This window comes from Ipomoea triloba, chromosome 2 (genome assembly GCF_003576645.1).
Source record: "Ipomoea triloba cultivar NCNSP0323 chromosome 2, ASM357664v1".
NCBI lineage: Eukaryota > Viridiplantae > Streptophyta > Magnoliopsida > Solanales > Convolvulaceae > Ipomoea > Ipomoea triloba.
In genome coordinates this window covers 22297120-22310561 of record NC_044917.1, presented here as the reverse complement: position 1 = coordinate 22310561, position 13442 = coordinate 22297120, and the positions used below count along the sequence as shown (strand labels likewise).

At 33.8% G+C, this 13442-nt stretch overlaps 1 protein-coding gene across 1 annotated transcript; it reads right to left on the bottom strand.

Annotated features, from left to right (window-relative positions):
• Positions 1–7573: 7573 nt before the first annotated feature.
• On the bottom strand, positions 7574–13241 carry LOC116009725 (receptor-like protein 14). Its single transcript, XM_031248847.1, has 11 exons — positions 12882–13241; positions 12246–12401; positions 12033–12122; positions 11730–11804; positions 11122–11268; positions 10937–11020; positions 10579–10725; positions 10417–10500; positions 10167–10328; positions 9927–10073; positions 7574–9797 (listed from the first exon to the last, which is right to left on the bottom strand). Exons 1-11 carry the CDS (start codon positions 13204–13206, stop codon positions 7654–7656), a joined length of 3561 nt encoding a protein of 1186 aa, XP_031104707.1. The 5' UTR covers positions 13207–13241; the 3' UTR covers positions 7574–7653.
• Positions 13242–13442: the final 201 nt, after the last annotated feature.

The window sequence follows — 13442 nt, the reverse complement described above, 5'->3', positions numbered from 1 at the left end:
TCAGGAAGATTTGTTCACTAAGTATATGCTTACATTTGCATTTGAGAAATATATTCAAAAAAAAATTGATGCATGGGCTTGAAAGTTTTTGTTTTTAGGGGGAGCGATAACCTCTAGGTATACATGGACGAATAGTCCAGAAGATCACAAATAGTCTAGAAGGTACTTATAATCATGAAGATTATGCTTTGAAAGCCCGTGGTTGTACTCTTTTTTCTTTGGCTAAAATTTTCCCACTGAGTTTTTCTTAGCTTAAGGTTTTATCAAGGCAACCGGTGCAACACATGGTTATACATATATCGTGTACTCTTTTCTTGGACTATGTTTTTTCCACTGAATTTTTTCTAGCAAGGTTTTTAACGAGGCATGAATATAGTAAAATAATGGCCAAAGGGAAATGTTGTAAATATGTGTTTTATGGACATTATCCTACTTTTATATATGGTAGTACTTTCTAATACAATTTTTCTTATTTTGTATATGTATATATATCATGGATTATCTAATGAAAGTAGTTTCGGAGTTTTTCTTTGAGTTCATCTTATTCTTCTCTCTCTTTTTCTGTATGATTTTGCACGTACAATTATTCAAGATTCACATGAGTAAACACCCTAATTCACAACAAATTTCAATAATTGAATGTACAGAGTATGAAATATTCAACTTTAACTAAAAAAAAATCTACAAATTAGAGGTGTATGCTTCAGTAGTTTTACTAGTTCATTAATGATTTTAATTAAAATAATATATGTTAATATATATACTTTCTCAAATATTCGATCTTGTGATCACCCATTTGGAGTGTTAACAGATGTATGTATCATTACACAACATAGTAGTTTGGCAACATGTCTTCCTTTTTAATATGTTTATTTTGGAAGATAATTGTTAATAAACGTATTTTATGTTTTCTGAGTGAAAAAGTAAATTAACTAATATTTATTAATGAACACTTTTTTTAATTTCTATTGAAAAATAAAAATTAGAAAAAACTAGAAAATGAAACATAAGAACAGTACGTGATAAAATTACTTCAGTGCATGATTCGAAGTGGCCTTGGCAAATGAGTAACTCTCTACATTATTACAGTTTACAATACATTTGATCTATGAGCATTTAGTTTTTTTCTCAGCCATGCCACTTATATACAATGGACTCAATCAGTTGAAACCAAGTGTTTCTCCAGTATGGATTTATATATAACACTAACACTATCCCTAACAAAAAAATAACATAAGATACACCAAAATTGATGTAGAAAACCTCCATAGAAGTCGGGCTAAAGACGTTAAACGTAGCGCTCTTGGGAGACACCCCAAGCTTTTATAAGAAAAAAAAAGGAGAGAGGGAAGAAAAAGAACGAAAAAGAGAGTAGGAAAATTGAATAGCTTTCCTATTGCACCTTGATATTTTTATGTGCTACCCATTGGTGTTTGTAGCTTTGATAACGGAGGCAACCCATTGTTGAAAGCTAAAGTGTGGAAAAGGGATGCATACTTGGTTTAGCCTCTTATCCCTTTTACATTTCATGCCTGTTTTCAATTTCAAAGTGTGGAAATATATGTATAACTTTGCACAAGTCTTTTACTCAAATGATGAGAATGTCATTTTATTGTTTCACAAAGGATCAATTTAGTTGTAATCCCACACCCCATAGCCAATTCCAAAGTGTGGAAAAGGGGTTGTGTTGTTTGCTTGTTTAGACCCGTGCTCCTTTATTCCACAAAGTCCTCAAAGCAACATCGAGAACGATGTTGGTTTAAAGTGTGGAAAGGACGCACCTTGTGCTTAATTGCTTAAATTGGTTTTGTGGTCATGATAGATAGGTGTGTTTGCCATTTGGAGAGTGAGTCATTGTTTGTGCTATCTAGGGAGAGTTTTTGACTAGATGCCAATAAAATTTTTATTCTTGAAATATTCTTGGGAAGTTATCTTTTTGCACCCATGAGAGTGTTCATAACCGAATAGGTTTACATTCTTGCTTGCTTGCATGATATTCACCTCTTATTTAGATAGGACCTTATTCAAGGATCTCTCGAAGTGGGAGTGTGCACTTCTTAATTTGAGAAAGATATTGTAAGCGAAGCCCGGAATTAAACTAACCTTGGTAGGGCATGGGGTAAAAGGTGAGCCTATTGGTGAGCATTAGAGCAAAAATCCCTTAATCCTAAGAAAATGGCATGAGGGGTTGTATGAAGAAAAGTAGAAAAGGCAAAAGGCCACTCCTAGAGGTAAAAAATGAGAAAAGCCGTCTTGCTAGGATGTGGGCAACCATTGCACTGTCTTCGAAAAAGCGTAGAGCTCTACGTGAAGTCGATTGTCCACGCGAAATGATCCTTGAAGATGAGAAAATAGAGAGGAAGTGAGCCGCTTCGCTCTCGGACACCCATAGCACCGTCTTCGAAAAAGCATGGAGCTCCATGAGAATTCGGGTCGCCTGATGACATTACCGTAGGAAGTGAGAAGAAAGAGTGACCGCCCAAGCCATAGGCGGTGAGTGGTCCATGCCCCTACCCTTATTTATCTTACTTGTTGGGCTTTGGCGTCCAGTTGGAAGGGTTGATTAATGGGTGTACATCGTTCCCAGTAGTGGGATCAGGTTGAAGACCCTAGTTAAATGAGAGGTGAATTTATTTTGGTTTGCATGCTTGAACATGATGCGAGATGTGTGTCCCCATTGCTTAAATGTCTATCTATGAAGGGTTTTTGCTTCCCGAAAATATTTCTTGAGTTGTATGACATCTAGCCAACATTCTTTGTAGATAGCATGAAGGATTTCCCCCTCTCCGATAGCCCTTGCACTCGTTTTAATTGACTAAATGTCCAAATTAAGTAACCTTAGTTATCTTTGGGTACTTGAGTGCTTATGTTCGAATTGTTTTACTTGAGGTCAAGCAAGGTTTAAAGTGTGGAAACTTGATAAGCACCAAAGATAACTAGGAATTAGGGTCTAATTTGGGGAGAATTAAGATTGATTAGTATCTTTTTGTGACTAACTTTTGGCATTTCATGCTCTAATGCGTAAATCTCGTGCAAAGCTGTCTATTTGGTGTTTTAGAATGTTTTTACATGTCATGGGAGCCATTAGGCAAAACATAAGGACATAACGAACAATCATAGCTAAAAAGAAATCTTGGGACGGGCCGGAGGACACCACCACACGTGGAGCCGGCGTAAATCAAATCCAGTACATATCCACGTCGGCACTCCACGTGTGGACGCGTACTGCGGAAAGAAAAATAAAAAAAGGGCAATTTTGGGAAGGCTATTTATGGGAGCTAGTTAGAAATTTCCAAGAGGTTGGATCATTTTAGAGATTTACATTTTCTAGATTTACATTTCTTAGTAGAGAGCATTTTAGAGAGAGAAATACCTAGAGTTCCAATTGTTGAAGGATTGAAGATCAAGGTGGACTTGAAGATTGTAATTCATATTTTCTATGTGAATTTTACTTTTAATCTAGCTTTCATTTCATTTACTATTGCAACTTACATTTCTATAGTTTGATTTAGGTTTATGATTTTGAATCCATGAATATGTGTAGCTAATTTTCTCTAGAGATTGAATGGTGTGATGTTATGATTGCCTAGTGTGGATTTTCATTTCTAATTGTGGAAATTGCTTCATTCTATGTTGGAGACCTATTCTTGCTTTTGATTGTTGATTTGGTTTGATTCTAAGTGATTTGGCCAATCTCTTAGGAGTTTGAGGCCTTGATCTTATTAGAAAACTCATACATGCGCAGCGGAAACATCAAATCACTTTCTCTATGATTCTAAGTAAAATAGGGAGTTAGAAAGTTTTACCCTTGAAGCGTGTTTTGGCAGAATCAAAACTGTCCAATCGTCCAGCCTCTAGTCTATCCACCGACCACCGGTCGGGCACGCGAGAACTCGTAGAGATTTCTACGTGAAAACTATTTTCCTGACTAATCTCTGTATATCTTCTATCTCACTTAAGAAATAGGGCAAGGCTATATATATAGCCTGGTTTGGGCCCAAAGGTGCTAGCCTTTAAAAGCCCAAAACTACCCAATATTGAATTAATCCATTAATCAATTATTAATGTATTAATTCAATATCGATAACTCTTTATCGATTTCTTTTAAAGTTCTCAGCATTACCACGAACCATTAAGGTGTGACTTTCTAGGTTCATAGTCAAACTAGCAATGAGTAATATTTAATAAATCATTATTAAATAACTCGTAAGTCATGAGTGACACCTAGCAGTATGTCATGACTTCCTAGTTAACAATGAATATATTTTAATATATTATAATGAACCTTTCTATTACAAGCATGCAACATTCCTTCCACACAACACTTGTTCCGAACCAAGTAAAGGTCATGGTCAAACTTGATCAAACCCATAAACCCAGTCAATATGTCTATTCAATATTCTTAACCTGAAGTCCAACTTGCCAGAGATTCTCGCTGTATGATTATTGAATAGACTGGAACATCCTTGTTACCTCAAGGCGGTGGATCCTCTATTGAACGCACACATGTCTCCGTACAATATTGAACTAGGCCACCAAGTACACTTATAGTCCCACAAGGAACAAAAGACGCATACTGACAAAAACTAGTCTACCATATGTACGAGACAACCATGTCGTCTCAAGTCAAAGGATTATTGCATACTTGTACATACAACATACCGATGACACGTAGGTAAACACCATGCGGTACGTTGTAGTCAGTCAATGTTCAATGACTTGTTCTCTAACAATCATATACATGTCCACTCTCTGTATCTCATACAGAATGGCATGAGACTCACCATAAGAAGGACAATGTGATAGTCTTATCGGAATTCTAATGCCCAATTAGAATTCCTATGACTAGGAACATTTTTACAATACTTCATTTATTAATTTTTCGTCACTCATATTCTTAACTCTTAAAAATGAAGAATTAAGAAGATTGTATGAAATAATATCAAATATTAACTAAGACTTAATAAAATAAATAAAACAATTATTTATTATATTTATTTAATAAGAAATTAATGCCGAAAACAATAAATGTTGGCTCCTAAGGCATATATGTCTAACAGATCTAATCATGATTGTTGATTAGAGTTGAGGACTAGCATTTGCAATCATAGATCCTATGGAATTCCATGTGTAGAATAGTAGGATGGTGTGAAGCCTAGGTGTTTGATAAAATGTCTCTTAGAGCCGTTGGTTACCTAACAAGTATTCCTAAGCCTAAGAAGCCTTAGTACACTAATTGTGGAAGAGGAGGATTGTGAGATCACACCCTTGAAGGGCCAACCTAGTTGAATCAATCTTCCATTACTTAAGACACACTATGAGGCATCATAACTAGCATAATTAATTCCCTTGCTTTTATAGTTGTTAATTTTCATTTATTACTTCACTTAATCACTCTCCATTTACAAATGCTACTCTATGCACCTCGACAACCTCCTATGTTCCATTATGCATTTATTTGAATAAGAGATAAGCAATCTTCCGCATTGCTTCCTTCGAGAACGACACTAGGGGAGTCTTGACTTTTCGTTTTATCACCTACATCCAACCAAAACCTCACCGAAAAACTACAATTTCTCTTATAATTACGCTTTATACATGCCTAGTTTTGCTTCAAATTTTGAGTGATGATTGTATAATGAGAGCTTAATTGGTGTGTTTTTTTATTGTAGGAAGAAAAGATTTGACAAAAGCATAAACAAGCATGAAAGGAGAACAATTGTAGAAGATAATGAGGCAATATAGTGAAAAATGAAGACGGGAGAGCATCACAAGGATCAAGGGAGCGAAAAAAACCCGGAGTGCCTTTTGGGATGGTTACGATGGGCTCACATCGTAAACCCCATCGTGACCCCGCTAAATAAGTTTTGGATCTTTGGAGCTCACGCTGGTAGTCATGTCGTGACCTCCATAGTGAGGTGCTAGCTACCAGGTCGCAAATCTTGGTGGTCATGCTAGTAGTCATGCCGTGACCCCAGCATGAACCACAAGATCCGAGGCCTGGCCTAGGAGGTCACGATTGACCTCACGACGTGAGGTCAATCGTGAACCCCTCGGCTATTGCAGTTGTTGAGCATGGTGACGATGGAAGTTAGTTATGCACACTTATAGCAATTTTAATGGTATACTAAAAAAATGGTTGCAAGTTATTGATGTTGTTAATCAAATAAAATTATAGACAACCTTCATTAGAAAATTGATAACCGACATATAAAAATATCTTAATAAAATATTAATGCGCATAAACATCTTTAGCCTATGAAAATTTGTAAAATGATATTTATGCTACTGCTCATTGATTCTATCATGCAATCCAAAGAACAAAAAAAAAACAAAACAAAAACAAAAACAAACTAAAGCTTTTGCACTCATAGCCATCACTATAACAAATTTAAAAAAGGAAAAAAATATTACCAAGAAAATGGGAGCCATAATACACATTTTGAGATATTACTTATAGTAAAACAACGGATAACATGGAGAGAAGGATTGATATTTATGGAGTTTATGAAGTAATATTCATAAATTATTATGATAGGATATATACTCGAGGTATACGTACTCACACCTGCTTGGATCATACTCTGGACATAGAGAGAAACATTTACCGACCACTTCTGACCCCATCAGGATTCACCCGACCCGACGAGAAAACAAGACCCCTTATCTTAGGGTCCGTTTGGAAAGCAGGAAAATGTTTTCTGGAAAATAAGTCATTTTTCGGAAAACAGTTTCATTTCCAGTGTTTGGATGTATTATGGAAAACTGTCTTTGTGTGTTTGGTTCACTTTCTGGAAAATTGATAGAATTGTATAATTAAACATTGTAATTGTTTTATTTAAAATATAGGAAATTATAATAGTTATTAAAATAATGGTATTTAATAAAAAATAGAATTTATAAAAAAATAAATAATTAAAAAAAATGTAGCAAAGATTTTCGGCGGTTTCCCCACCTCCTTGGTCCATAGTCATGGGTGATATGACTTGATTTTGGTAGAACACATGCGAAACAGCTATTCTGGCGATTCCGTATCCGTAAGTCATTTTCCGAAAAAATGAACTGATTTTCCTTGGTCAACGGAAAACATTTTCCGTTGACCACATTTTCCGGACGTTGCCAAACATAGAAAACTCGGAAAACATTTTCCGGAAGTCATTTTACGGGTTACCAAACACACCCTTAATATATAAGTTTCTGCACAATGGATTATTAGGTTCTGTCCCAACCAGCTGATTGCCTGGCTAAGGTTTCCCAAGCCCATGTGCTAAGTACTAAAAGACAAATATAAACAATAACGCTCATTTAGAGTACACCAAACATGGGTCACTCAGATATTTCATCACACGTGGATGATATCTCTCCTACTCCGAGACCGCCGAGTGCATGAAGAACACATGTCACACATGCCGACTTCCTGGTATGTCTTACTTTTTAATATGTTTATTTTGGAAGATAATTTTAATGACTGTATTTTATGCTTTCTGAGTGAAAAAGTAAATTAAAAAATATCAATTAGTAAACATTTTGTTTTAATTTCTATTGAAAAATAAAAAGAGAAAATACTGGAAAATGAAACATAAGAACAGTACGTGATAAAATACATTATTACAATTTACAATACTTTTGATCTATGAGTATTTAGTTTCTTCCTTAGCCATGCCACTTATATACAATGGACTCAATCAGTTGAAACCAAGTGTTTCTCCAGTAAGGATTTATATATAACACTAATACTATTCCTAACAAAAAAACAACATAAGATACACCAAAACTGATGTAGAAAACCTCCATATCAATACCATTATTACTTTCTTCACTCGGCAATGGAGATGGCAATGACGTAATGTTGTTGCAGCTGACTTGTAATGGTGGCCCACACAAATAAGGATTGCCCTCATAACTGCTTTCATCAAAAGTTCCAAATTGAGCATTTTGTCCTGGTATTGCACCTGTTAAATTGTTGTATGCAACACTAAACACCTCTAATGAGTAGAGCTTGAGTAGTGTGTTCGGAATTTTTCCGATCAATTTGTTGTGGGAAAGATCTAAGCTCTCGATGTTATGTAGCTTAGAAAATGTTTCTGGTATCGTGCCATTAAGGTTGTTATGTGACAAGTTTAATGCACGTATCTCAGTTAAATTTCCCAACTCAAATGGAATTTCACCAATTAACCTATTTGCAGAGAGATCGATTCCAGACATATACTTGAGGATGCTACCTTCATAGTAATATGAATTTCCCTTTGTTGTAAATTCCACTTCTGGAGGAGCACTGCTTGTTGAGATATCAATGATGAAATCATTTCTACCAGAGGAATAAAATAGCACTATAGATCCAAAGCCAAAATCTACAGACATAGATACGATGGCTTTTGATTTTTCATCAGTAACCTCTAAACTTATCTTACCCAAGCATTTGGGGATCAAACCAGTCAATTGGTTACTAGACAAGTCCAATACACTTAGTCTCATAAGTTGACATATTTGAATTGGAATCATACCATCAAACTGATTTCCTTTGAGGATAAGAATGCTCAAATTGGAGATAGTGCCTATCCATTCTGGAATTGTTCCAACAAAATCATTGTAACTAAGATCCAATATTACCAAGGCACTGTTATTAAAAAAAGCACGTGTAAGTTGACCTCCCAGGTGATTTTTACTCAGACGAACATGCTTTATTGAGGATGGATTGAGGCAAGATGGAATTGACCCTGTTAAGTTGTTCTCTGACAAGTCTAAAATAGAGAGGAATTCCAGGCTACACAACTCAATAGGGATAGGACCTTCAAGATGATTCTTGGACATAGAGAGTTGTTGTAAACTTGTCATGTTACCCATCCATCTTGGAATATTCCCAGCAAATTTGTTGTCACTAATATCCAAAGAAACCAAATAGATATTCAAAATACTCTCTTTAATGGTGCCTGTGAAATTGTTACCATCAAGGTGAAGGTACTGGAGTGAATGCAAGTGAACAAATTCTTGGACTATTTCTCCTTCCAATTTATTGTTTGACAGTTTGAGCACATGCAACCCAGAGAGACCTATCAGCAACTCCTTAGGAATTTCCCCTGTCAATGAATTGTTTGACAAGTCCAGAAAGTATAACAGTTCCAATTTTCCAAGACTTGAAGGTATCTGTCCCTCAAAGAAGTTATAAGAGAGGGTCAATGCAAAAACATTTGGAAAGGATAAACTTAAGTTGTTAGGAATCTCTCCACATAACTTGTTGTTGGAGACACCAATTATCATCATCTTAGCATTACGATGTGATGGTAACTTAAAGACTCCTGTGAAAGCATTGAAATTCATAAGAAAGGAATAGAGTTTCGTGTTGTTTTGTAGCAACCAGTTGGGAAATTCTCCCTCCAAATTATTTTTGGAGATCTCAAAAATCTGCAGATTATGCTGGTAGTGAAGAAATGCTGGCAACTTTAGAAGGCCGATGCAATTTGACATGGTAAATATTTCTAGTTGGAACTTAGGGACCCAGCTTTGCAACTCAGTTTCTTTAATTACCTTATTTCCATCAGCAAGAATGCCTCTAAGCTTTGTATGATTAGCAAAAACATTGAATGAGCTTGGGACTTCAAAAGAGGTATTCGAAATTATTATATATTTGAGTGACTTGAGTGTTGAAAGCGGAGATGAACCAATGTTTCCAATAAGCCTATTTTGAGAGAGATCAATCAAATCAAGAGAAGTTAAATTTTTCAAGCATGGTGGCAATGTTCCCTCCAATTGAGTTTCACTAAACCAAAGTTTTTGGAGGTTCCTTAGTTCACACCAACCTATAATGATGTAATCACAAAAATTTTAAGTTATTACAAAAATGCAATGACATATTTTAATTAATTAGTTAATAAGGAGTGTAGCCATAAAAAGAATAACAATTGATAAGAAATTAATGAAAATTTTACCTTTATTAGGTAATGTACTTTTTAATTGTGCCCTATTCGCCGATAATACTTTGAGCGATTTCATTGGTCCAATATTTTGAAGGAAGTCCTTATGTAGGTAAGAGTAGTCAAGGGATAACTCTTCTAGCATGCTTAGATTTCTCAATGCTTAAATGCCACATACACATAAAACAAAATTAGAGAAAAGAAATGGTGTGAGCAAAATCCAAGTAAGACGAGTAGATCTTTCATTTTCCTCACCATAAATTGCATCAACGCTTGTAATGTTGTTATCTTCTAAATTAAGGCTCTTAATGGATGGAAGTGTTGCCAAAGATTGTAGTAGCTTTGTCATGTTACACTTGATGCTATTTAAGTGCAACTGGAGATGATGACTGTGGTTTTTAATTCGACTTGATACTCCTAACTCCACATTACAAAATATAAAAGGTTAAATTAAAGATATATGTTAAAGGAAAAAATATATAATAATTATGTAAAACTAATTGACCTGAAAGGCTTGTAGAAGTCTCAAAGTCCTCAAATGAACTATAACTCAAATCTAAGTCCTTCAAACTGCTTAAAGCATTTATATCTGCAAAAAAAGTTGAAAGGTACATGATTCATATTGTAGATTGGCAAAGAATTGAAGATAAAAATTGAATGAAAGAACCTTGTATGTGCTCTGATCTGTGAAAATTATTTTCACTCAAACTCAGAAATTTAAGTGAAGGGAGTTCTTTAAGTGACTTGAATATGCTGCTACTAAACCTATTGTTATCCAAACGCAATGTCTCCAATTTCATTAATCTTCTTCCATCTGTACAAAAACCTAAGTTAGACAATTTATGATAGGATTATTCCAAGAATTATTTAACAACAATTATCAGTACTTTTCTATCAATAATATCCTCAAAATTAATTCAATAAAAAAATAAAGATATACGTCATAGATAAGGATAACAAATACAAGTAAAATTGCTCTCAGATCACTCTGAAATACTTAATTAGATAAAACTAATTTAATTGACCTGAAAAGCTTGCAAAGGTCTCAAAGCCCTCAATATAATTGTCATCCAAATATAATTCCTCCAGATTGCTTAAGGCATTTATGTCTGAAGAATAAGTCGGAAGGCAAATTAAATCATTCACATTTTAGGCTGACAAATAGTTGAAGGCATAATATGAAACAATTGCTATTATATATGGTATGCACCTTGTATGAGCAATTGGCCGTGAATATCATTTCCACTTAGTCCCAGAATCTTGAGTGAAGGAAGCCTTTTAACCAGCTCGAATATGCTGTTATTAAATTTGTTGTAGCTTATGTCTAGCTTCTTCAAATTAATGAAGTCCTTTAAATCTGTCAATGACATTGCAAGAAAGAGTACTTACTACTTAGAAACCTACTCTGATTGGTTGAAAAATAAGTGGTTGGAAATTTTTAAAAATTGTTTAAAATTTTAATTTTAGTTTTAATAAATTAATAAATTAAACTTAAATTTATTTTTTTTCTTTTTCTTTGTACAAATAAAATTAAGTATAAAAATATATTATTAAAAAGCTCTAAGATCTTTTAAATTGCACACATTATTTTTTTGAATACAACTGACCCTATTACATTGTAGCACACATATTATTTAATTAGTCTATAATTAAATTAAGTAATAAGTACATATTCATTAAGACATTATTACATATTCATTAAGTCACTATCACAAATTCAACAATGTAACTTTATTAATTCATTACACATTTTTCTCCCTCCAATTTACAAAATATATTCTATAAATTTTGCCAACAAAAATACTGCAAACACAATACCTTTAATTGGTTCAAAGCTTTGGAATTTGTTCCCACTTAGGTCTAGATCCTTCAAGCGGATGAAGTCTTTTAAATCTGTTCCATAAAGAGTACTCAGAATTTGGTTGTTAACAAGTCACATGTATATGCGCATTGTTAAATATATGGAGAAAAAAAGCCCACCGTGGGTTGCAGGTGTGAATTTATCACAAAATTTAATTCACTTAAATTGTATTCTTTTAAGTATAATATATACAAATTAAAGACATTGTTACATATATATATGCAACATAATATAAATAATATTTGAAAAGATGAGTTTACTCAAAGCCGATAAGACATTGTTTTCTTCCATCTTGGTTGATTCCATGCTGAGGATCTCCAAATTTTTTAATCCTGAGAGTCTTTCTTGACCTATATTGTGTATAGTATGAAATAATAAAAATTTCAGCATGTGATCAAATTAAACAACAGCAAATGAATATTGAACTCATTATCTTACATCATAAGTTGACAGGACTTGTTAAATAAGCATACCCGAATTATTATGGGGTGAGTCCAATAGATTTCCATCCAAATAAAGTTCCTTGAGAGACAAAAGATGACTGAGAGAAGAAAGTATATTGCGATTCAAGTTGTTATAGCTCAAATCAAGCCCTTTCAAATTGCGAAGTTTTGACAGTTTATCAAGACCTGTTAACATACCATTAAACATCAATGAAATAATAATTGAACAGGATATGTATATATGAGTTTAATTAAGTCTTGCAATCTACTACCATTTTCCTTTCTTGAGGGTAGAACATTTCCCACTATTAATTATTTTCGTTTCATGTAGTTTGACTTTATTATGATTTTTAATTTTAAATATTTTTGCTTAGAAATTTAAATTGATCCTCCAAAATTGAAAATTGTACTCAGTTATAACAAAAATAAATAAATAGAGTTTTTTGAGAGTTGGCCTGCATTTGCAACCACACCATGCACCCAAATTAAATGATCTAATTCAATGTCTCAAGTCTGGTAATAAATACGTACTCATTAACAAATTAAACTTTAAATTTAATGTTTTCAAATTTAAATTGATCCTCTAATAGATAGTTGAAATTAAATAATACTAATTAATTAACAGTAATAAATGAAAATTTAAATAGTTTTAAAAAGATGACTTACCTCCATTCTCAACCACACCAGCAAGGTTATTTTCGTCCAAGCCTAAATAGTTGAGGTGTTTGAAAGGGAGAAATGTAGTAGCATTGATATACCAATTCCCAACACTTTCATCCCTTACAAAATCGAGATTTAATTCAATCACTCTCCTCGTAATATTACTACATATCACTCTGGACCATTTACAACAATCACTCATTTTATCTTCAACAACCCATGAATCTAGAAAGTTCCCATATGTGTTGTTCATTATGTGAGTTTTCACATGTAACAATGCAATCCTCTCTTCCTCGAGACACCCTAAACAGCCCAAAGTATTCACTACCATCACTAAAATCACAACCCATAATAAAAATTTCCCCATTTGATGAACTAAAAGAAGTATAGCTGTAGAATCAATATTGTGCAAGTGTTGTAACTGAGGCTGCACGGATTCTTCTCCAACCTTAGCTTTCTTAAATAAGAAGATATTTAGCACATATGACAGCTACTTATGTTGTTTGTTAGATACATATATGATGCAATAATTCAAAAAGTTCAAAAATTACGAAAATGCTATATTAT